Source organism: Mobula hypostoma, chromosome 1 (genome assembly GCF_963921235.1).
Source record: "Mobula hypostoma chromosome 1, sMobHyp1.1, whole genome shotgun sequence".
NCBI lineage: Eukaryota > Metazoa > Chordata > Chondrichthyes > Myliobatiformes > Myliobatidae > Mobula > Mobula hypostoma.
The window spans coordinates 203,342,312-203,368,559 of NC_086097.1; the positions used below are offsets into that span (position 1 = coordinate 203,342,312).

At 40.5% G+C, this 26,248-nt stretch overlaps 1 protein-coding gene across 1 annotated transcript in view; it reads left to right on the top strand.

The window, feature by feature from the left end:
* Window positions 1–26,248, top strand: part of LOC134342966 (chloride channel protein C-like) — a 90,802-nt gene that overhangs the window by 19,780 nt on the left and 44,774 nt on the right. The window contains exons 9-13 of the mRNA XM_063041718.1: window positions 1,183–1,271; window positions 2,414–2,553; window positions 6,733–6,904; window positions 7,945–8,116; window positions 22,490–22,656. Of these exons, the coding sequence (XP_062897788.1) occupies window positions 1,183–1,271; window positions 2,414–2,553; window positions 6,733–6,904; window positions 7,945–8,116; window positions 22,490–22,656 (740 nt within the window). The remainder of the gene's footprint in view (window positions 1–1,182; window positions 1,272–2,413; window positions 2,554–6,732; window positions 6,905–7,944; window positions 8,117–22,489; window positions 22,657–26,248) is intronic.

Genomic DNA, 26,248 nt, shown 5'->3' on the forward strand with positions numbered 1-26,248 from the left:
TCTAATGTGTTTACTTATGCCTTTCAATTGGATTTCACACAGTTTTTGACTGAACTGTTATATTTCATTAAAACTGGCTCTTAAATGATAACTTCCATAATTACCTTTGTATTATTGGACTGTAAATTCATGTAATTTGCCATGAGAAAATGGTATATCCTGTCCAAGGGCACTGGAAGAGAATAGTTGCTTGTGTATGTTTACAAAGCTTTAAAATCTTGTAATATAGATTGATGGAATATACGTGGAATATTTTGAAATGAACTTATAACCTGCCCTGCACCCCGCGGCTCTCTGGTTTGTGGCAATATTGCTTAATGCAGAAAATCCTGGAGTATCTCCGTCTGTGTGAAATCCACAGAAAGAAAATGTAGTCTGTCAAATTTTATTTAATAAGGTATGCTTGTTTACTCGCTATTTTCCAATACCCAAGAAAGATTTACTGAAACAATGCTCGAATTAACTTACGGACATTTACCATCGTCCCATGACACTATTAATGCTGGCCAGTGCCTTTGAAAAAACAGCGAATTTGCTTTGATGTCTGTAAGCGCTGTGTGCCGCTTACCCGAAGCAAAATTACTGAAAGTACAAATTCTGTACTGTGGCATTTATTAGCAATATAGAGGTATAATTGTGATTTTTTTCCCAAGTGGGTCTCGTGGGTTTTTTTGTATGTTTTTGTCAGTTAAAAATAACCAAACCTTACTACCGTTTATTTTACTGATTGTATAATATTTTATACGCCTCCAACAGCCCATCGTACCCCATCATAAAACAAAGTTTTAACACACGGTGTCCATCATATCTTTACTGAAAGCTACGTGGCTGAATTGGGTCCGTATCACAGAGTTAACACTCTCATGTCCAGTAGTCGCAGCAATTCTTGTTTCACGTTTGCTCGAGACGTGGAATAACCAAGAAAAACCTGTGGTCTTAAAACTGCAGTCAGGCTTGACAAAATCATAAAAGATCGCAAGCGACTTATTTTATCTAACTCTTGAAATAATTGGAAGATTTTTTATTGGGGAACAGATCGGCTGGAATTTTAACTACTTTTAAACAAAATTCGTTAAAATATTTTTGAATAAAACGTCCATTATTTATATACATGTTTTATTTTAAATCTCGAATAGCGAGGTGAGATAAATTATTCCTAAAGATTAATGTTTTTGTGAACAGGTATTCACAATTACAGCCACAGTCTACGTGCCTGCCCTCTTCCCGTGCACCCCGTTCACTCCCTACTGGCACTACGCACCGGAAAACGGGTGAGACACGCTTCTTTCCTTTTTGATATCCTACCCTCCCTTCCTGCATTCTCGAGATTTTCTATTGGTCAATGCGTTGCAATTTCACGAGATCCAAGTTTCTCCTTATTCACGTGTGCGATTTGACAACGAATACTGTACTCACAGACCTACCTGTACGAGTCATCATAATTGAGTTTGATTTTGTTTAGAGCGGAATCAGAAACAGGTTTATTGTCATTGGCATAAGTCGTGATTTTTTTTGGTTTAGCGGCAGCAGTGCAGTGCCGGCAATTGTTCAGACATATGGTTAGGGTCTTTGTATAAAGTTGGCCTATCAGTACGGACTGGTTGAATAAATTAAATTCAGCCTTTAGCTAAAGATAAAAGCCAAAAAAGAAAAAAATGGTGGGGAATAAACACAGCAGGCCATGCAGCGTCTTTGTGGAGAGAAATAGAAGGTGAATAATCCTTCATCAGAACTTAATTACCTGGAATTCCAGTAATCAGGTTAATGGGGATTCAGCTTTGAATTCTGTACAATTCTATACAATTTCCCCAAAGGTCTAAATAACTACATTTTCTTGTTGTTCGGGAATGATATTGATAGACACTCTGCCTTTCCTCTTCTAGCTTGTTGCAAGCAATTTTGGTGTTCAGACAGTTAACTCAGTGTCCACTAGGAATTTAAACCCATGGCCTGACCTTTCTGGTTAGCAAATTATACTCTGAGCCAATATGTACCCCTGATAAGGACATTTTTATTCAAAAGAAAAAGCTGAAACTATGTTCATTGGAAAACCTGAAAGATCAACTGTTTATTTCCCTCTGAGGATACTATCTGACCTGTTCCTCCAGCATTCTGTATGTGCTCTGCCGCTATATATCTTAACCCAAGTCCCTCCTGCCCTCGCTGCTTCCTCAGGAGCAACTTAGAGACGCACCGTTTGATTCTTAACTGAATATTGATTCACATTAATACGCATTGTTGACAGGACAAATAGATGATTTCTTTCTAAATGATGATAAGAATTGTGGACAAGCAGATTTAATAATATAAGACAGAAATCACTAGCGTTACAAGGGGCTGTAATTTCCTCATTACTTTTATATCTTGTTAGTGAGAGACAAAGTTGATTTTTTTTTCTCTTACAATTTACCAGGTCACTTTATCATAACAGCTCAACAAAAGTCACTCACCTCCTGAGTAAGACAGAGCCTTTCTACCTCTATAACTGTCCTGAAGGAACAACATGGATTGGACCTGATGGCATTCAACATTCAAATTTTAGTTACAACCAAGGTAAACCTAGATTAAACCCTCCCAGAATATTGCAGGATATCAAAGTTCAGTTTAGTGGCAGGAGCAGTGTTGTTTTAAGTGGTGATTATTGCACTCCTGTCAAGACATGTAAAATGCAAAGAGCTGTTTGATGGGAGAGGTGGGGTCAGGAGTTGAGATTCTGATTGTAGCATGGCTTGCTACAGGCCCTTATCCAATAAATATGTTTTTGATATTGTTACTGTATTTAAGTTCTGTATCATGTCTTAGTGTTGGGTGAACTTGATTATAGAGTTGTTGACAAAGATATTAGCTGAAAGTATTTGGCTTTTCAGTTCAGAAGCCATTTAACGTTGCAATGGATGGATGTATAACAATCTACAGGTCATGAGCTGAGAATGGATGTTCTTGAATATAATACTGCCATTTCTTTCTTTAAAATCCTCTTAGCTACATTATAAATTTTATACTTGATGCTGGAATTATAAAAAGACAATAATTAAAAATATATATAGCCACAAAAGCAAATGGTGTATACATTACTTATGAAACAATCAACATTTTTGTTCTGCTCATTGTTTTACACTTGTTGTCATTTCCTATTCAATATCTTTATCTCTTTTCAGTTGTTTTTGATAATTTTAGGCACTCCTGGTTCACCTTTTTTGTTTTCCCCACAGTTTCTAATATTGTAAAACTCAGACTGTCACTGCAGTGCTGTAATTAGGGAGTTCTGCCCATTCTGAGGAGCAATAGGTAGCACTGGGTTTGATCACCTCCTCTTGGACCTCTTGCTAATCCGGTAGCTGAAACTGACTGGACCATTCTAGAGGCATCCACACCCTGCAAGGAGGCAGAGTGACTGCAAGTGGTGATGAGACCTCAAATAGTGGATCCCTGAGAGCCCAGATCCCAGCACTACACTGATTTAGTTTTAACTATCCTCCACTGTCACAGGCTTTATTCAATTTTCTAAATGTCTCAGATTATTCTGACATTTAAAAACAGTTGAAGTAATAATAATAAAAACATTGGAAAAAAATTTAGAGCAAAACGCATTACATTTCTGTTAATTTGAAACATAAATATATGTGAAATATAGAAGAAATAAACAAACTAACTTGTATAAATCTCTCATTTTTCTGAAGCTTGTTGACACTTTACAAATAATGTGTTTGCTGCCCATGCAAGTCGATGCTAAGGGGCTCAGCACAGAATGGATCTGGCCTTTCTGGAGCCACCCAGGACACCAGCAGCAGAAGGAGAAGAGCCATATTCTGGCATCTAACCTCTGGCATGTCACTTGCTTTCACAGTGCAATGCGCAAAAGAAAGCGTCAAAGATAATTTGAACAGCAGAGGATGGAGGAGTGGCCCCTCCCTTCAGAACAGCTGCTAATAACAAAGCACAAGCCTGCTCATTAAACTAATACTAGCTCTTTCACAGGAATACAATATTATTGAAAAAAGAAAAAGAATTCTTGTAATGTCTTGATTTATATCACAAATAAATAATTCAAATCACTTACCTCTGTGCTGTTTGTAAATTGTTACACAGACATCGACTAGCATTTCCCTTCATCACATCCATGACTCATGTAGAGGCCAATTCTAACTGCCAACTGCTGGCAACCACCACGGATTGTTATCTTAGTGTGATGCGCCCTCCAATCATTCCGGTAATGACGTTCCAAAAGTTGACGAATTGTATTTGATCCTTTGTTAGCAACTAGCAAAACATACAATCCTGAAGTGATGAAACTGAAGCGTAATTAAGTGTATCTAAGCAGTCAACGGAAGATATGACATCCATCGGTTCCCAGCTCCAAACTGCTCAGAACACAGCACAAATCCGTAACTTATTCCCTTTGCCTTTGCCATGCTCCCACGTACATGACTAGTTACAATAATACACATAATAAACTTGCAACATAGAATACAATGCAGATAGAAAACAGATGTGTGGCTCCTCTATTCTGGCCCCCTAATTATTGAACTATAATAATTACAACCACATACTACCAAAACACAGGAGACATGAAATCTTAACATTCACACAAATGTCCTCTTTCCAGGAAACTGTCTATCCCGGATTGTGATCTTCTCTTGACAAAAACCAAGTTGTTCATCTAGACTACATTTGGGGAAATCTGCTCCGAATTGCTGCTGCCAAAGCGCATCCAAGTTCAAAACTGAAATCCTATTACTTGTCAGCTCAGGCTGAGCATAATCTCTCCCACCACCACAGTCTCCTTTCAGTGGTCCATTAACAGTCCAGTCCAACATTGTTCTGATTGTATAGGGCCCATCGTTAACACTGTGAATCACTTGCAATTGTTCCAGTGCTTCACTCCATCAGCAACTCAATATCTGAATCAATTTCCAGCAAATGAACAGGCTTCAGGTGAGACCATTCCTGCAGATCTCTCTGATGAGGAATGTTCTCTTTGTGGACAAGCATATGTTCCTGTGTATAGATATTAGACAGTTCATAGTAGTTTTCAATACCCAAGCCAGTCATTTCTAATCCTGAATCGACATAGCTACTCTCAACCCTCTCTTGACCCATGGTGCATAAGAGAATGTGTGTTCGTTTTCTTGCCAGGTTGAGCTTGTTCGCAAGGTGCTCTGTACTTCCTTGATCTTGGAAAGAATAAGTAACCACTGTCTTGTTACTCTTCTTAGACTTCCCTTGAACTGGAATTATAGGAAGCTTACAATCATGATCACCAGCCCCCATAAGGCCATCAGATACCAGGACATTACTCGCTGTTGCGTTTGATCCCTTCATGGCTTGTTTCGAATCTGCACCCTTTTAACCATATAACCATATAACAATTGCAGCATGGAAACAGGCCATCTCGGTCCTTCTAGTCCGTGCCGAACTCTTACTCTCACCTAGTCCCACCGACCGGCACTCAGCCCATAACCCTCGATTCCTTTCTTGTCCATATGGCTGTCCAATTTAACTTTAAACAACAACATTGAACCTGCCCCAACCACTTCTGCTGGAAGCTCGTTCCACACAGCTACCACTCTCTGAGTAAAGAAGTTCCCCCTCATGTTACCCCTAACCTTTTGCCCTTTAACTCTCAACTCATGTCCTCTTGTTTGAATCTCCCCCACTCTCAATGGAAAAAGCCTATCCACATCAACTCTGTCTATCCCCCTCATAATTTAAAATACCTCTATCAAGTCCCCCCTCAATCTTCTATGTTCCGAAGAATAAAGGCCCGACTTATTCACCTTTCTCTGTAACTTAAGTGATGAAACCCAGGTAACATTCTAGTAAATCTTCTCTGTACTCTCTCTATTGTGTTAATATCTTTCCTATAATTCAGTGACCAAAACTGTACACAATACTCCAAATTTGGCCTCACCAATGCCTTGTACAATTTCAACATTACATCCCAACTCCTATACTCAATGCTCTGATTTATAAAGGCCAGCATACCAAAAGCTTTCTTCACCACCCCATCCACATGAGATTCCACCTTTATCTGCTCCAGGCTCAGTTTTGACTTCACTTTTCACAGTAGCCTCAGTAGTGACAAAGGTGCTTCCTATAGCTTTAGAACAACTTTGTGACTTAGTTGTGTTTACATTGGTGATGAAGCATCCTGTATACTCCTAAATACTGGGTGTTTTGCAATCCTTACTTGCCTTTTAGTAAAATCGACAATGTCACTGACAGTAATCTCATGGTTGTGATTTATCTAGTTGCTCACAGACAAAACATCTCCATTTATCCTTAAGCATATAAGGCAACTTCTTTACAACAATCAATGTATTAATAGGCCTTTCCAGATCTTGCATATACTGAAAATCTCCCATTGCGTTACATCAGCTTCTGAGAAAAAGTGTAATCTTGAAGAGCTTTCCTGTCTGCTGATTTGCTTTTACCATATCTCCATTCATGTGACTAATTACAATAACACACATAATAGATATGCAACACAGAATACAGTGCAGATAGAGAACAGATGCATGGCTCCTACAACTCAATTTTAAACAAATACTCAAACATAGGTTATAAATCACATTGGATGAAAGGTCATCAACCTGAAACACTAACTCTTCTTCGTTCCATAGGTGCCGTTTAACATGCTGAATATTTCCAGCAGTTTGTGCCTTTATTTCAGATATTCGGCATCTGCAGTATTTTATGTTTGGCTTCCTAAACTGTTGTATCTATCTTCAGCTGCTGCACTTTTGGTTGAAAATGGAAAGAATGGGATTATTTATCTCTTCAGAAGAGGAACACACAAAGAATTTGGATTTGCTGCCCTCTTCACAGCCCTCGTTATTTACTACTTGTTTTCTTGTTGGACAGCTGGTACTGCTATGGCATGTGGACTTGTCATACCGATGCTGTAAGATAACATTTTATGGCTGTAAGCCTTTCAAAGAGTCTGACAGACCAGTCTGAAGCTTTCTTTATGCAGGTAGTCTCCAAGCTGCAAATCTTACCGTCTGTCATCTTCAGCTCTCCATCACCTTCAACTGATCCCTGTATTCTAGTTACTGTCCTTTCCAATGTTCATTGCTGCAGCATCTAGATAAGAAGCTCTCGATTTTAAATCTTGATGCTCCTTGCTTTAAATCCCTTTATGGCTTTCTCCTTCTCCATTTCTGTAACCTTTTCCAGCTTTGCTCATACATTCCTCACTTTTTGCACATCTCTGATTTTAATAATCTCATTAGTGCCTGCAGGTGCAAAGAGGGACTCTGAAATTGTTCCTAAATCATCCTCTTTAATTCCTTAAACCCTGCAGCTCTGAGCATAGACCTGCTCTACTAATTCGTAATCAAGTTCTGTTTGGTATCATTCCCATGAAGTAGTTGAGATGTTGCATAAATCCAAGTTGATAGAGTTGATGTTAAAGTAATGTTGATTGTGCAATCTGATTCATCCCACCTTTGCATGAAGGATATCTTTCTCTATGTGATAGAATCTGGAAGGAAATATTTAAGCTTCTTACTGCATTTCTCCTTTGGCTTGATTTAACTTGTAAAAGGCCTTCACCAATAGTGGTCGATACCAGGAGAGGAAAACTAAAGTCACCCCTACTTCCATGGAATAGGTCTTCAATATGACCACAGGGGATAGAAGATCATGCATATTCTCAAACTCTGCCAAAGTGACTCGTGAACAGTCCATTTTGGTGTCTTTCCTTTGGAGAATTTTGTTTAATATTTGATCCCTCTTGCTTGTTTATCAAAACTTAAATTTCACATGGGAAATAAGGAGTTGTTTAGTTCTGTTCTTGTTCGTATTATATTTTATTTGAATACCTTCTGTACAATGTAACCAGAGAGTGTAACGCATTTCAATTTTGATAGACTTGACAGAATTTTCCTCCAATTATAATAGCGTTCGTGGTGCTGTGCAACTGACCGTCTTCTCCATTAGGTACACAGGAGCCTTATATGGCAGAATAGTCGGCTTGATCATGGTGTCGATATTTGGTGTCCAATCTGACCAATATGGAGCCTGGATAGATCCTGGTCTTTTTGCAGTAATTGGAGCTGCCTCATACTTCTGTGGAGTTTCAAGACTGACAATATCCCTCACTGCCATCATGGTAAGAATTTTTTTATAACAAATATTTTTTAGGCATAATGGCCTAGAAATGCAATTGACTAGCACTACCTTTTCAACTCTATGGTCACAGTTGTGCGGAGCATTGATTGTTAGCTGGTCTTCAGGATTAATCAGGATAGGACGTTGTAACATCAACCTCAGAGTAACATTAATGCAATGGACACACCGTGTGAACCCCGGATGGAGAGTCATGTCTGAATAGCAAGAATTCTTATTCAGGCATTATCTTAACTGTTTAAAGGTACAGTTAATTGGGCGTGATGTTATAGGTGTAAAGAGCTCATTGTGTTTAAATAAAAATTGAGGTTTTTGGGTGACTTTTACTAAATGCAGAGGTGAAGTTTGTTTTTCGTTATGTAATGGTCCAGCTACAATGTTACTCGGAATGTGAGGAGCAGTTTCATGGATTATCCTTGTCAAAGGCAACTAAAAGTAGTGAGTCAGAAAGTGTTTGGCTGATCCCCCATGAGGATTCTGAGAGTAACAACCTCATCTCTGCTTGAAACCAGAGCATTGTGTCTGTAGACTAAGACTTTCACAGGGAAAGTCCATCTGCTGCAGCTGGAGCTCAGCTTCACGGCTGTGTCTGCTTCTCTCAGACCATGGTAGCAAAGGCAACATTAGTCCTGAACTTCTCAGCCTATAGATTAAGTGGATGTGGCTGAGCTTTGGTATTGGTCATGTTTTAAAGTTTACAGTCCACTTTTTTAATGTGATGCTGCGAATGCTCTCTGCTCAAGGAGAATCGGATTCATCGATACCTTGTGAACGCTGCCTGAGCACGCAGACGGTAGGTAATCTGGGCATCGATATCTTGTGAACGCTGCCTGAGCACGCAGATGGTAGTTAATCTGGGCACACGACTGTTCCCAGAAAGCAGCTTCCTGAAGCTTGAGAGAGTAGTAGACTGTTTACATGTGACTTCACAGGTATACAGTTTGACTCTAATTTGTTCCAAGAACTTTGTTCGATGATTGTTAAAGAATTTTCATGGTCGACATACATTTGTTTTATTTACTTTGAAGCATTCTGCTCCACACATCATATTTCGTCCAATGGGTAGGGTTTGGGGACAAGGACTATTCTCTAAATCTCTTCGCTCTGTGTGGGCTGCTGTAATTGCTGATGATAGACATGCAATGGGAGGGAAGGGGAGATATCAGGAGACAAGTAGAGATATTAGAGAGATTAAGATAGATGTCTGTCTATGCTACGATAGTCTGGCATTAAACTTCAGAGGTAGTCTTTCTTTGCTGTGCACTTGATAGGTTGGCCATGGCGGTATATTCCCCATCTGCTGTGCTGTAGGAGGAGGAGGTGGAGGAGTGATGGAGCAGGTAAAGATGATTATTTCTCTCTGAATGTGCTGTCGGGACACATACCACCTTACTGGTCAAATGAGGACTCTGTTCCTTTGAAGGGGAACTCTGTATGCATTCATCAAGGCCTTGCCAACATTTAGACTTTGGAAGATGTGGCAAGTTACGGTTGAGCCATATAAATGAATAACTCCAACAAGAGTAGTGTGACTACTTTGTTTTGTCTATCAATAGCGGTACCCATTTCTCCACCTGTATCATCCTGCTGATCAATTCTGACTCAGACCAGGTAGTTAAAGAAAAGAATGATGAGAAAGTGGGCAGCAAGATAAAGGATTAGATATCAGCTTCCAATCAGCTCGTTGTTTTTGCAGGCCAAAATCTTTGTGGTTTCAAACCTCAGTTGACAGCATTCTTTCCTTTAGATCATATAGTCCATGAGCTACGTACAAGTAACTTCCAAAATATTACATGTTAGTTTCTCCTAAAAGAAAAAGAGATGTATGTCAATGAATGTGTTACAACTTGTCAATATATCAATGTCTTTTTCCTTCCACGGTTACGTGTATGTGTAGACAAGACATGTCTATGTGCTGCCTCATCTGCATCTCCACCTTTTCTTGAATATCCACACTCACTCCATCTTCAGACTGCCTTAACAGTGATAGAGTTCCTCTTGCCCTTATCTACCACCCAATGAACCTCCACATCCAACACATCTTCCTTGGCAACTTCCGCCACCAAACATAATCTGTACCTCCCCCCACCTCTCCGCTTTCTGCAGGGATCACTCCATCTGTGATTTCCTTCTCCATTTGTCCCTCCCCACTAATCTCCCTCCTGGCACTTATCCCTGCAAGCAGCAAAAGTGCGACACCTGCCCATTCACCTCCTCTCTCACCTCCATTTGGGGTCTAAAATACTCCTTCCAGGTGGGGTAACAATTCACCTGTGAATCTGCTGGGTGTGTCTATTGTGTCTGGTGCTACCGATGTGGCCTTCTCTATGTTGGTGAGTCCCATCATAAACGAGGGCACAGCTTGGTTGGGTACCTCTGCGCCATCTACCAAAAGCGGAACTTCCCGGTGGCCAAGCAATTTAATTCCAATTCCAATTCCCATTCCCATGCCCATTCTGACATACACCAAGATAAGATCACCCTCAGGATGGAGTAGCAAAACCTTATATTTCATCTGGGTAGTCTCCAACCTGATTGCATGTATATTGATTTCTCCTTCTGGTAAGAAAATTCCCTCCCCCCCTCCTCTTCTGTTCCCTACTCTGGCTTCTTACCTCTTTCCATCTGCCTATCATGTCCCCCAGGTCCTCTTCTTCTCTTATGGTCCATTCTCCTCTCCTATCAGGTTCCTTCCTCTCCAGTCCTTTATTTTTCCTACTCACCTGGCTTCACCTATCACCTTCTAGCAATTCTCCGTCTCCTCCCCCACCTTTTTATCCTGGCATCTTCCTCCTTCCTTTCCAGTCCATAAAACCATAAGGCCATAAGACATAGGAGCATGAATCAGGCCATTCAGCCCATCAAGTGTGCTCTGCCATTCCATCATGGCTGATCCCAGATCCCACTCAACCCCATACACCTGCCCTCTCGCCATATCCTTTGATGCCCTGACTGATCAGGAAACTATCAACTCCTGCCTTAAATATACCCACGGACTTGGCCTCCACTGGAGTCTGTGACATAGAATTCCACAGATTCACTACTCTCTGACTTAAAAATAAAATACCTCCTTACCTCTGTTCTAAAAGGTTGCCCCTCAATTTTGAGGCTGCGCCCTTGAGTTCTGGATACCGCCACCATCTAGTCCTTTCAACATTCAGTAGGTTTCAATGAGGTTCCCCTGCATTCTTCTAAATTCCAGTGAGTTCAGGCCCAAAGCTGTTAATCACTCCTCATATGTTAACCCCTTCATTCCCGGAATTATCCTTGTGACCCTCCTCCAGACTCTTTCCAATGACAACACATTATTTCTGAGAAATGGGGCCCAAAACTGTTGACAATACTCCAAGTGCAACTTAACTAGTGCAACTAGTGTCTAATAAAGCCTCAGCAGTATCTCCTTGCTTTTATATTCTATTCTCCTTGAAAGAAATGCCAATATTCATTTGCCGCCTTTACCACAGACTCAACCTATAAATTAACCTTCTGGGAGTCTTGCACAAGGACTTCTAAGTTTCTCTGCACCTCTGATGTTTGAACCTTCTCCCCATTTAGATAATAGTACACGCTAATGTTCCTTTTACCAAAATGCATTATCATACATTTCCCAAAAATATATACCACCTGCCACTTTTTTGCCCATTCTTCCAATTTGACTGAGCCCCGCTGCAATCACATTGCTTCCTCAGTACTACCTACCCCTCCATCTATCTTCATATCATCCACAAACTTTGCCATAAAGTCATCAATTCCATTATCCAAGTCATTGACAAACAATATGAAAACTAGTGGTCCCAATACTAGTCACTGGCAGCCAACCGAAAAGGCCCCCTTTATTCCCACTTGCTGTCTCCTGCATGTCAGCCATTCCTCTATCCAAGGCAGTATCTTTCCTGTAATGCCATAGGATTTTATCTTGTTAAGCAGCCTCATGTGTGACACCTTATCAAATGTCTTTTGAAAATCCAAGTAAATGATATACACTGCCTTTCCTTTGTCCACCCTGCTTGTTACATCCTCAAAGAACTCTGATTTGTCAGATAAGATCTCCCTTTACAGAAACCATGCTGACTTGGACATATTTTATTATTAGTCTCCAAGTACCCCGAAACCTCATTCTTAATAATAGACTCCAACACTTTCCCAACCTCTGAGATTAGGCTAACTGGCCTATAATTTCCTTTCTTTTGCTTTCCTCCCTTCTTAAAGAGTAGAGTGACACTTGCAATCTTACAGTCCTCCGCAACTATGCCAAAATCAAGTGATTCTTGAAAGATCCTTCATCTCTTCAGCAACCACTCTCAGGACTCTGGGATGTAGTCCTTCTCACCTTACTCACCTTAAGACTTTTCAGTTTGCTTAGAACTTTTTCCTTTGTAACAGTAATGGCACTCACTCACGGACCTCTGACACTTGCAGACCTCTGGCACACTGCTACTCTTCCACAGTGAAGACTGATGCAAAGTACCCATTAAGCTCATCTGCCATTTCTTTGTCCCCCATTACTACCTCATCAGCATCATTTACCATTGTGCAATATCAACTCTCACCTCCCTTTTACTCTTCATATAATTGAAAAAACTTTTGGTATCCTACTTTCTATGATTAGCTAGTTTGTCCTCATATTTCATCTTTTCCCTTCTTATTGTTTTTTTAGTTGCCTTTTGTTGGATTTTAAAAGCGCCCCAATCATGCAACTTCCTTCTCACTTCTGCTACCTTGTATGCCCTTTCCTTGGCTTTTATGCAGCGTTTAACTTCCTTTGTCAGCCACGGTTGCCTACCCCTGCCATTTGAGAACTACTTTCTCTGTGGGACATATCTATTCTGCACCTTGTGAACTATTGAAAGAAACTTTGGCAATCTCTGCTCTGCTGTCATCCCCGCCAGTATCCTCCTCCAATCCACCTGGGCAAGCTCTTCTCTCATGCCTCTGTAGTCCCCTTTATTCCATTGTGATACTGATACATCTGACTTGTGCTTCTCCCTCTCAAGTTGCAGTATGAATTCAATCATATTATCATCACCACTGTCTCCTAAGTGTTCCTTTCCATTAAGTTCCTTAATAAGATCTAGGTTATTACACAACACCCAAGCTAAGATAGCCTTTCCTTGAGAAGGTTCAAGCACAAGCTGCTCTAAGAAGCCATCTCATAGGCATTCAACAAATACCCTCTCTTGTGATTTGCCACCAACCTGATTTTCCCAATCCCCTTGCATATTGAAATCCCCCATTACAATGGTGTCATTACCCTTATTACATGCCTTTTCCAGATCCCTTTGCAATCTCAACACCACATCCTGGCTACTACTTGGAGGCCCATAATGGCTTTTATTTTAACTCCGCCCACAAAGATTCAACATTTTTTGACATTATATCACCTCTTTCTAAAGATGTAATTCCATCTCTCACCAACAGATCTACACCACCGCCTTTGCCTTCCTGCCTTTCCTTTCGATACAAAGTATATCCTTTGATGGTATTCTCCCAAGTATGGCTTTCTTTCAGCCGTGACTCAGCGATGCCCACAACATCATACTGATCAATCTCTAATTGCGCCATGAGTTCGTCCACCTTATTTTGAATGCTACGCATATTTAAATACAGCACCTTCAGTCCTGCATTCTTCACCCTTTTGAATTTTGCCTCTGTGGTACAATTTATCTCTTTGCTCTGTCTGCATTTGTACCCAATCATTGGCTTGTCCTTCCTTACATTCATGTTACACCCATCATCTTCTTGTAAATCTGCTGGCTCATCCTCAGCTCTATCATACTGGTTCCCATCCCCATGCTATATTAGTTTAAACCACTCCCAGTCCTGAAGAAGAGTCTCACCCTGAAGGGTTGACTGTTCATTGATTTCCATAGATGCTGCCTGACCTGCTGAGTTCCTCCAGCATTATGTGTGTGTTGCTGTGTGTGTTAGTGTTTATTTTTCGTGGGATATTAATTAAGCTTAGAGATTGATGCAGAGTGGATGTTTGTGATTTTATAAGGAGACAGATGTTCTGGTTAAGAAGCTCTTGGTTTTAAATCTTATCCTTGCTTTAAATCTCTTCACGCCTTCCCCTTTTTTGTTTCTGTCACCTTCTCCAGCTTTGCAGCCAAGGTATCTGCACTCATCCCTTCCTGGCTCCTTGCACATCTCTGATTTTAATTATCCCATCATTGATGGCATTGCCTGCCGCATAGATTATTTTACTGGCATTGTTCACTGTAAACTGCAATTAGGAGCTAATTAAGCAGCTGAAATTGTCATGGAAAGACAAGGCAAATGGCAACTGTTTGTTTAAAAAAAATATGTTGAAGACCGGACATTGCAGAAGGAAGGAAAAACAAACTGTAGGCAATAGCTTGACACACTTCCACTAAGATTAATTTTCCAAATACTTCCTTGCTCTGGTCCTATCATGTCTTTGTTACCCTGGTGATCGGTAGTGACTATCCTGTAGGGTGTGCTAAAACCTTAGGTGCATGCAAACTTGAGCTGCATATGGTACTGCTTGTGTGGTCTCAGTTGACTTCCTTACTTAGTACTCCAATTCTTTACAATAAACAACACAACATTCCTAACTTGGAGTTGAATTTGCAAGTTTACTTTTGGATTTCATGAACCAGTAAATCAAGAGCACCTTTTTACCCCACATTTATCAGTTCCACACTTTTACAATTTAAGACCTTTCTGTTCTTCCCACCAATTTCACTTACTGCTCATTTTCCAGCTGGCTTTATATTATCTAGATTATCTTATACACTATTTCTGTAATATTACTGAAAAGTTTGCGATGATATATTCAGTGATACCACTAGGTGTCAGGATTTCCAAAGTTTTAGGATATTGGAATATTTGTGTCCTGGTGGATGTTGAATGATTAGAAGCTTGAAAAAAATAACAATGCAACAATGGTGTTTATATTATTGTTAACTCCTCTCCAGTCCAGGTCCAAAGTGATTATGCATTTGGTAGTTGGCAGTGTTATTTTGGTGGTAACTGTAGCACAGGAAAACAACATATTCCCCCCCCCCCCACCACAGGAAGCAGTACAGCTATGATTGTCAATGTGATTAACACAGTATTTATTCTATTCTGATTTAAATGTCTCAGCAGATGCTGGTTTTTCAAACAACAATTATGGTGTTTTGGATTGGTCATAGAGCCCACTTTTCTGCACAATTTTTATCACCCTCATTGCAATTTTCCAAGATACAAGTCAGAAGCCAATACTGACTTTTAGGTTTTCAGAGGAGATGTAGTTTCAGGAAGCAGGTGTGTCCTTCACTCATGGTTCTGACTCAGAACTCCAGTTCCACTTGGATAAATGTATAGGTAAATGGACGAGGTCAACAATGTTAGTTCAGAAACTAAACAATTCTCAGATTGACTTCCCTTATGAAAATAAAAGGCACCAGAGCTTTTGTTTTAAAAATAGATTCCACCAACTGCAGCTCACTGGGAAACAAAGGTAATGATAGACATGGAGTGGGTCTGACAGCTCCCAACTGATGTTGTTTACTCATCATCAGGCTGTTCCATTAATTCCATTGCTTTTTATAAAGAGGAGAACAATCAAAGTAACCTTTTATTTCAGAAAGTGCAATCATTTGGTAATTTGTAAAACTGTACTAATTGTCATTATGTTAACTAGACTTAGAGTTCAGAGTTAACTAGACTGGAGTTTAGAAGAATGAGGGGGTAATCTCATTGAAACCTGTCAAATATTGAAATGCCTAGGTAGAGTGGAGTGGAGAGGATGTTTCCTATAGTGGGAGAGTCTGGGATCAGAGGGCACAAACTCAGAATAGAAGAATGTACCTTTAGAGTAGAGGTGAAGAATTTCTTAAGCCAAAATGTCGTGAATCTGTGGAATTCATTGCCACAGACAGTTGTGGAAGCATTGGGTATACTTAGAGTTATAGGGTCATAGAAAACTATGGCATAGAAACAGGCCCTTTGGCCCATCAGGTTTGTGCCAAACCGTTCATCTGACTAGTTCTATTGACCTGCACCTGGACCATAACCCTCCATCATGAAGTGCTTTGAACAGCTAGTAATATCAGAAACTCCATTCCTGCCCTATTGGACACTCACCAGTGTGCTTACGGACAGAATGGCTCTAAGACAGATGTCACAGCATCTGTCATGCACATGGCCCTGACACATGTAGAAAGCATGGATACTTGTATCAGAATACTGTTTCTGGATTTCAGTTCGCCACTCAACACTATTGTCCTACAGACCTTAGTGAACCAACTCCTGCTCCTCAGCCTAAATACACCACTGTGCAACTGGGTGTTGGACTTCCTAAGCACAGACCCCAGACAGTCAGGATGCAACTGCTCTTCCCTCCCCAACATCGTCAACATGGTGCCTCCCAGGGCTGTGTGCTGAACCCACTGCTGTACTCTCTGCTCACCCATGACTGCACGGCCACACACCTGCGTAACCACATTGTTAAGTTCGTTGATGACACAGCAGTGGTGGGGCTCATTACCTACAACAATGAAGCAGTCTACAGACAGAAGGTGGGAGAGCTCGAGCCCTGGTGCCAGGCAAATAATCTCTTCCTCAATGTCAACAAGACAAGGAGACAGTTATCAACTTCACGAGAACTTGTACCACTCTCATCCCGCTTTACATCAGTGGATCAGCAGTGGAAACTGCTAGCAGTTTCAAACTCCTCCTGGGAGAACACAGCTCGCACAGTCACTCATGGTACCAGAGCACATTCTACACAGTCAGGAAAGCTCACCTCTCTGAGGAGGTTGAACAGAATTGGACTATGCACATCTATTCTCACGTCCCTTTTTCAGGTGCACATTAGAGAGCGTCCTAAGATGCTGTATCACTGCACGGTATGGAAACTGCATTGCAGTGGAGAATGAGTAGTCAAAACTGGCCAAAGCATCACTGGGACCAGCCTACCCACCATTAGGGACATGTATACAGAAAGATGCCAGAAAAGGGCCGGTAACATTATGAAGAATCCCACCTAGTTTGCCCATGGTCTGCTTGTCCCTCTCCTGTCAGGACCACCAGACTCAAAGACAGTTACTTTCCCCAAGCAGTAATGCTGATCAACACCTCCACACAGTAACCCACCCTGTTAGAGTCACCTCTGCACAGGCACTCCAGTGTCTGGCATCACTTTATGGACATACGATCAGTCTATGTATATAAGCTATCTTATGTTTTTATATTTATTGTGCTTTTTACATTGCTATTGTGTTTTTTTGTGCTGCATCGGATCCAGCGTAACAATTATTCCAATGTCCTTTATACTTGTGTACTGGAAATGACATAAAACAATCTTGAATCTTGAAAATCTTTTTTGTGCTCACTCCAAGCAACTGCAGATTTTTAAGTTAAGTTTTTATTCTGTTCAAAGAAACCTATGTACTAAAAGCCATTGTGACTTCTTGGTTATATTTTGTATACTAAACTAAAACTTTTAAGATACTAAAGGAAATTGAGCATTTCCACCGATATTGTACACTTTGAACAAGAAGCTGAAATGAATGGAATAAATTTAAGAACTAAGCTGCCCTTAGGCTGGAACCCATTATAAGCATTAACTAGGATATCCTGCATAAAGAACAAATACAATTCAACATTTTAATTTCTGATGAACAATTTATAAATTTATGTATATGTTCAAACCAGGTTCAAAGTAAATTTATTATCAAATTACATAGTCACCATGTACAACCCTTCAGGTTCATTTTGCTGCGAACATTTGAAGTAAATACAAGAAACACAATAAAATAAATGAAAGACCTCACTCAACAGCACAGACAACCAACCTATGTATAAAAGATAGCAAATTGTGCAAAAGCAAAAAGGAAGAAAATAAGATAAATAATAATAATAAATAAGCAATAAATATGGAGAACACGAGATGAAGGGTCCTTGAAAGTGAGTCCATAGGGTGTGGGAACAATTCAGTGGTGGGGCAAGTGAAGTTGATTGAAGTTATCCCCTCTGGATCAAGAGCCCGATGGTTGAGAGATAATAACTGCTCCTGAACCTGGTGGTTTGGGTCCTGTGGCTCCTGTACCTCCTTCCTAATGGCAGCAGCAAGAAGAGAGCAAGGCTTGGATGGTGGGGTATTATTTTTGATAAATTACTCTAATACACTGTTTAGAACATTGTATGCAGTCATAAAATGTGCGTGTGACAGCTCAATGAATATTTTCTGGTTTATCTTAGACTTTGAAGTATTTTGAGTCCAATATTTTAATGACTATTATATTTAACAAGCCACACTAGATTTTGTCAAATCCCCATCTACAGTTTTGCTAAATTCCAAATTTTGCAAAGCAGTATTTTTCTACAAATATTGTACGTGGTGCTTAAGAGGGTGACAAGAAATTGGAATGCATCTACAGTATTTTTGATGCATTGAAACGTGGAATTGTTTGATGTGAATACCTAATTGGATACCTCCACAAAAAAATGTCAAAAAATTTCATGACATATGCCAATAATATTCAACCTGATGCTGCTTCTGCCTAGTTGGTAATGATATCAGAGTAGCTTGTACCAAGAAACAGGAGCTAATGTGAGAGCTGTGTGTTTCCCAACATACAATTTTGCACACCACCCAACACTTTAATGCATAGCTTTCATCTCTTAAAGCTACATTTTTCATTAATAACTTTGTTACAACATTCAGTTGGCCTGCAGAAGAGAAAGCAAAAATTGCAGGGGAGAGACGACTGCTGCCACAAATACTTAAAGAGACATGCAAGTCCTGGTCAACTAGATACATGGTGTGAGGGAAGCCCAATGCACCAGTAGGGCTTAGAAACTCCCCATGGCCACCATAGAAGGACCCTATTACAGATAGCTACAGACCTCTCCACCAAGAGTGAGAAGCCCTGCACAATGCAATGAGGAAAGAAGCTTAATGATCTCACAAAATATGCCCAATTGATCTGCACGTGGTGATCATTATTTAAAAAAATGCAGATATCTGAGTTCGGTAAGTGAGATGCCATTCATTAGGAAATAGAAAGATGTTATAAAAATCCTTTAAGGTAATCGAGGCAGAGATTAATTAATTCCATTCATTCACACTCAGTACAGATGGTCTTGCAAAGCTGGATCTGAGGGGCTATTATACAACCTCTAGGCTCTCCCAGCTAATTATTGGTGCTACGAATCAAGTATGGAGTCAATCACTTGGTTTGTATTGGGGAATTCTAATTTGCAGGCTTCTTATGAATATCTTCTATTTATTGGAGAATATCTTAAATTCATGTCGCCATTGTTTGCCCTCTCAACTTAGCTGGGCATGAAGCTGTGGATACCGAGCAAGGACATGCCCTAATAGTCTTCAAAGTTCAAAGTAAAATTTATTACCAGAGTACATACATCCCACCACATACAGCCCTGGGATTCTTTTTCTGCGGGCATACTTTACTTTATTGTCGCCAAACAATTGATACTAGAGCGTACAGTCATCACAGCGATATTTGATTCTGCGCTTCGCTCCCTGGATTACAAATTGATAGTAAATAGTAAAAATTTAAATTATAAATCATTAATAGAAAATAGAAAAGGGAAAGTAAGGTAGTGCAAAAAAAAAACCGAGAGGCAGGTCCAGATATTTGGAGGTTTCGGCCCAGATCCGGGTCAGGATCCGTTCAGCAGTCTTATCACAGTTGGAAAGAAGCTGTTCCTAAATCTGGCCGTATGAGTCTTCAAGCTCCTGAGCCTTCTCCCGGAGGGAAGAGGGACGAAAAGTGTGTTGGCTGGGCGGGTCGTGTCCTTGATTATTCTGGCAGCACTGCTCCGACAGCGTGCGGTGTAAAGTGAGTCCAAGGACGGAAGATTGGTTTGTGTGATGTGCTGGACTGTGTTCATGATCTTCTGCAGCTTCTTCCAGTCTTGGACAGGACAACTTCCATACCAGGTTGTGGTGCACCCTAGAAGAATGCTTTCTATGGCGCATCTATAAAAATTAGTGAGGGTTTTAGGGGACAGGCCAAATTTCTTTAGTTTTCTCAGGAAGTAAAGGCGCTGGTGGGCCTTCTTGGCAGTGGACTCTGCTTGATTGGACCAAGTCAGGTCATTTACTTAGCAAACCTATATATCAGTAACTGTAAACAGGAGTCTTCACCATTATCCTCCTCCTCCTCCTGCTGTTCCCATGATTTCAACTCAGATCCTTACATTTTATTGCTTTCCCTCTGCTAGTAGCTGGTATCTTTGATTGGCAAAGTTGTGCAGCATGCAGCAGGCAATAATAAATTCTCCCACAACCTCTATTGTGGTTGAAAAGTGCACCTGTGTAAGCAGCATGGGAAGTAGAAGGAAGATTCCACCCCTCTTGTATCTACTGGATGAAGAAGTCATATGTGCAACCCAGAAACATGGCATTCACCATCAGGATTTTTTTGTTGTAATCCACAATGATCTGCATATTGAGAAACTGGAGACTTGTCCTGTCTATCAAAAATTACAGCTTATTTAAGGAGACTCCATGGGTGTAAGGGTGAGTCCAAGGCTGCACACACAAAATGTTGGAGGAACTCAGCAGGTCAGGCAGGATGCTGGTTTCTCCAGCATTTCGTGTGTGCTGCTAACCATTTCGTGTGTGCTGCTCTTGATTTCTAGCACCTGCAGAATCTCTAGTGTTTGAGTCCACGGCTATGTGTATGTGCGACTAGTGATGTTAACTATTCCTCTTATTTATGTTAACAATTATTTTCTATTTGAGCATAGAGTAGGAGCGATATTTCTGATGCAGCAGTGAGGGGCAATGTGAGAGATGTGGCAGAGATCTGTTGTGAATACTTAGAAGGATCATGTGGTGAGCAAATTGAGAAGGGACATGATGTTGAACTCCATGGAGATGCCAGTCCATGCTCTTAAGTTTAGCTATAAGTCATATCACTGAACCTCATGTTACTTGGTGATGACAGCCTTGAAGAAGCTGAAATGTCTGGGTGGGATGAAGTGTCTCTGAAGATATTTTGAGCCAAGTAGAGAATATGAATTAGGACCTGGGTCCATGAGCAGCAAACATGCTCATTGACTTCACGTGTTTTAACTTTGGAGCTTCACAGTATATGAAGAGCAGGCCACCTGTCTGATCAACTGAGTGATGGGAAGCCTTCTCTATTGTTCTCTTCTGTCAAGCACACTGGGAAATCTGCCAGCTCTCATTCTTATTCCAAATGCATGCTTATCTGTTATTGCTGCTCTCACTGCTGACTTCAATAGCATTTTATTCTCACATGGTAATGATTTCAATTTGTGATAGTAGAGAGAACAAAAAGTATTTTAACACAAGGGAATTTTTAAAATTGAGGCACTGGAGGGCTATGAGTCAATAAATAGATTTTGGGTACATAGGACTTAGAACATATGTTGTAGACAGAGTTTTGAATGAACTGATGTTTTTTAGAGTATGGGAGATTAGCTGGAAGAGATTTACAATAATTAGAGGCGATGAAGTTTCGGCTGAAAAGCAGTATAGGAGAGTATTGGGTTATGCAGGGTAAAGTTGGAGATAATTGTGAGGGAGATTACATAGGTTTGGAATTTGAATTTGTGGTCAGAAAAGACAATGGGATTGCATGCTAATTTGATTTGTGACAATAGCTGAAGAAGAGTACAGTAATAATGGTAGTGGAACAGATTATTAGATGGAAACTTTTGTTGATGGATTTAAATTCCTTAGTTTTAAACTGGAGGAAACTATATTTTATTCAAGAATAGGTTGTTAGAACAGGAATGAGATATGCAGATGCAGGAGAAATACTATTAAGCCCAGCAGCATTATAGAGCTTGATGACATCAATATATGTTTGAAGCTGATCCCTTGTGAAGGCATATTTCTGAAAAAGAGAAATGGTCTTGGCACACTCTGGAGGTAACAATGCCAGAGAGGGATTCTGGCTCCCACTGCATCAGCTTCTGCAGCAAATGACCACTGCAGCACCTCCAGATTTCCCTGAATTGTACAAGTGAAAATATTGCTGCATGAGTCATTTCCAACTCCCTGTCTGGGAGGATCTGGGTACCAGATGAAAGTTTCACTCCAACACAACATTTCTGTTTTCTTATTCCTTTATTTATTTGCAGTTTTTGTTTGCTGTCAATATAACAAGACAATAGACATTTCAAACATTTCTCAGGACAGCTGTTTGGTCATTCTGATTTGCTTTTTCTTGAAGGCACATATCAATTTATCAGCATTGTAATTCACTTTTATTACTTTCTACCCTACAGCTTTCTTAAAGTTGTCTAATTACATTAACCCTTACCTAAACAACCCTGCTTAACACTGTTTTCAGGACTCATTCTGTAAAAAAAATACTAGTCTAGTATTTCCTATTTCTTGCAGGTGGAGCTAACCAATGATGTTCAGTCCTTGCTACCAACAATGGTAGCTGTCATGGTGGCCAGGATGATTGGAGACATGTTCAACCATTCATTGTACAGTTCCCTACTGAAGCAAAAATGTATTCCATTCTTGGAGCCAGAGCCATGTGTCTTGTACCATAAGAAACAGTAAGTATCTACTGAATCTTCCAGTAAGCTCAGTATCTCATCCAGATATGAAAACTGGAACTGCTTTGCCACGGAGTGGCAATGGCATACAATTAAGGTAAGCAAAGGTGTTACATTTTGGGAAGTCATACTAGTGTAGGATTTTCACAGTGAATAGCAGGGTTCTAGAAGAGAGGAACTGAATTTTGTTCTTGTGGTGTCAGAGGTAGACTGGGTAATGAAGAAGACATTTAGTGTGAATATAGGAGCTAAGATGTTGTGTTTCAGTTTTACAAGATAATACTGAGGCCAAACTTGGAGTGTTGTTTTTAGTTTTGATTGACTATTCTGTTATAGGAAACACATCGTTAAGCTGGAAAGAGTGCGAGCAAAATTTATGAGACTGCTGCCATGACTCAAGGGCCTATTTTAGGACAAGGATGGGCAGGATAGGACTTTATTCCTTGGAGCATAGGAGACTGAGGGGGGTTTTATAAAGGTGTATAAAATCATGAGAAGCTCCATAGGGTGAATGCATACAGTGTTTTTCCTAGGGAAAGAGATTCAAAAACTAGGTGGCATAGATTTAAGGTGGGAGAAGAATCAGAATGAGGTTTAATATGACTGGCATATGTCATGAAATATGTTGTTTTGTGCCAGCAGTACATTACAATACATGATGAAAAATGATACATTCCAATCAGAAATATATAATATAAGCTATTCCTAAAGCATTAAGTGTTTGTCTTTAGGCTCCTGTACCTCTCCACTGATGGTGGCAATCAGAGGAAAGCGTATCCCGGGTCATGGGGGTCCTTAATAAAGAATACCACCTTTCTGAGGCATTGCCTTTTGAAGATGTCCTTGATGATGGGGAGGCTAGTGCCCGTGATAGAGCTGGCTGAGTTTGCAACTTTCTGCGGCTTTTTCCAGTTCAGTGTATTGGTGCCTCCATATCAAATGATGATGCAGCCAGTCAGAATGTTCTGCACGGTACATCTGTAGAAATTTGCGAGATTCTTTGGTGACATACCAATTCTCCTCAAACTCGTAATGAAATATAACTGCTGTTGTGTCTTGTTTGTAATTGCATCAATATGTTAGATCTTCAGAGATGTTGACACCTGGGAACTAGAAACTGCTCTCCCTTTCCACTGCTGATCCTCTCATGAGGACTGGTGTGTGTTCCCTCGACTTCCCTTGACATCAGCTCTGGCAAGATTTACAGGCCAATACTTTCTACAAGCCAAAATCTAACAAGATTTTGGCTTGTAGGAAGTATTGGCCTGCAAATCCTGCCAGAGCTGATGTGCATCTGATTCTGTCTCTAACTTCAATCAGAATTGTTTTTTTTGTTCTTAAAAAGCCTTCTGTAGGTTGTACCTAGACATCTTGTAAAGTTCTGGATCAGAAGTCTTAAATGCCACAGATCAAGTTTGTAGCTGACTGCAGATCTGCTGGTTCATCCATGGCTTTTGGTTTAGATATGTCCAGTATGTTCTTGAAGGCATATACTCTCCAGACAGGTCTTGATGAAGTTGGTGACACTGTAATGTATTCATTCAGATCCAAAGAAGAATCCCTGAATATTGTCCTGTACACCTACTCAAAGCAGTCCTGTAGGCGCTGCTCTGCCTCCCTTGACCTTACCTTCTTGGTCCTCACCACGGGTCTTCAGTCTCTGCCTGAACACCGGGAGTAGAAGTGCAGCCAGGTGATCGGACTTTCCAAAGTGCGGGTGTAGGATGGCATGGTCAGCGTTCTTGATGGTGGAATAATGGTGAAGTGTATTGGCTCTTTTGGTTCCACAGGTGATATGTTGGTGATAGTTGTGCAGAGATTTCTACAAGCTGGACAGATTGAAATCCCCTGCAATGATAGGGAAGGCATCAGGGTGTGGAGTTTCATGACTGCTGATTACGGAGATCAGCTCCTTCAGTGCCTGCCTGAGGTGAAATGCACACGTGACTAGAATGAGGCAGAAAGCCCCCTTGGCAGATAAAATGGATGATACTTGACCCACTAGATGTCCCAGCAGGACAGAGACAGTACTGTCACGTCCATGCACAACGTTGACTTAATCATGAACCATTCTCCCCCTCCTCTGCTTTTAAGAAAGATTTAGAAGAGACCTGAAGCACAGATCCTTCAGGCAGAGGATGGTGCATGTATGGAATGAGTTCCCAGAGGAAGTGACACAACATTGAAAAGATATTTGGACTGGTACATGGATAGGGGACAAATGTGTGCATGTTGGTCTACATGGACAAATTGGGCTGAAAGACCATAAGACATAGGTGCAGAATTAGGTCATTCAGCCCATTGAGGCTCTTCTGCCATTCCGTCATAGCTGATTTATTATCTCTGTGAACCCTATCCTGCCTTCTCTCCATAACATTTGATGCCCTTACTAATCCAGAATTTATCATCCTCTGCTTTAAATATACCCAATGACTTAGCCTCTACAATCATCTATGGCAATGAATTCCACAGATTCATCATCCTCTAGATGAAGAAATTCCTCCTCATCTCTGTTCTAAAGGGATATACCTTGATTCTGAGGCTGTGCCCTCAAGTCCTATATTGCCCCACTGTAGGAAACATTCTTTTCATATTCACTCTATCTAGTCCTTTCAGTATTCGATAGGTTTCAATAAGATTCCAACGTCATTCTTGTATCTTCAGTAAATACAGGCCCAGAGCCGTCAATTGCTCCTCGTATGTTAACTTCTTCATTCCTGGAATCATTCTTATGAACAATCTCTGGACTGTCTCCAATGCCAGCACATCCTTTCTTAGATAAGACCACCAAAACTGCTCGTAGTACTCCAGGTGCGCTCTGACCAATGTCTTATGAAGCATCAGCATTACATTCTTGCTTTTATATTCTAATCCTTTTGAAATTAATGCTAACATTGAATTCCTTACCACTGACTCAAACTGCAAACTGCAAGTTAACCTTAGGGAATGTTGCATGATGACTCCTAACTCCCTTTGCACATTGGATTTCTGAGTTTGTTCCCCATTTAGAAAATAGAGTACACCTTTATTCCTTCTACTGAAGTGCCTGACCATATACTTCCCTACACTGTATTCCATCAGCCATTTCTTTGCCCATTTTCCTAATCTGTCTAAATCTTCAGCAGACTCCTTGCTTCCTTAGCATGAGCTGCCATTCCACCTATCTTTGTATTGTCTGCAAACCTGGTCGCAAAGCAATCAATCCCATCATCCTATAATGCCATGGGCTCTTATCTTGTTTAGCTGCCTCATGTGTGGCACCTCAGAATCAGGACCAGGTTTAACATCACTGGCATATGTTGTGTAATTTGTTTACTTAGCAGCAGCAGTATGATGTAATACATGATAATGTAGAAAAAAATCAATCACAGGAATATATATACTGCATATAAAATAAAGTAAAAATAGTACAAAAACAGAAATAAGTGAGGTAGTATTCATGGATTCAAAGTCCATTTAGGAATTGGATGGAAAAGGGGAAGAAGCTGTTCCTGAATCGCTGAGTGTGTGCCTTCAGGCTTCTGAACCTCCTACCTGATGGTAAAAGTGAGAAAAGGGCATGCCCTGGGTGCTGGAAGTCCTTAATAATAGA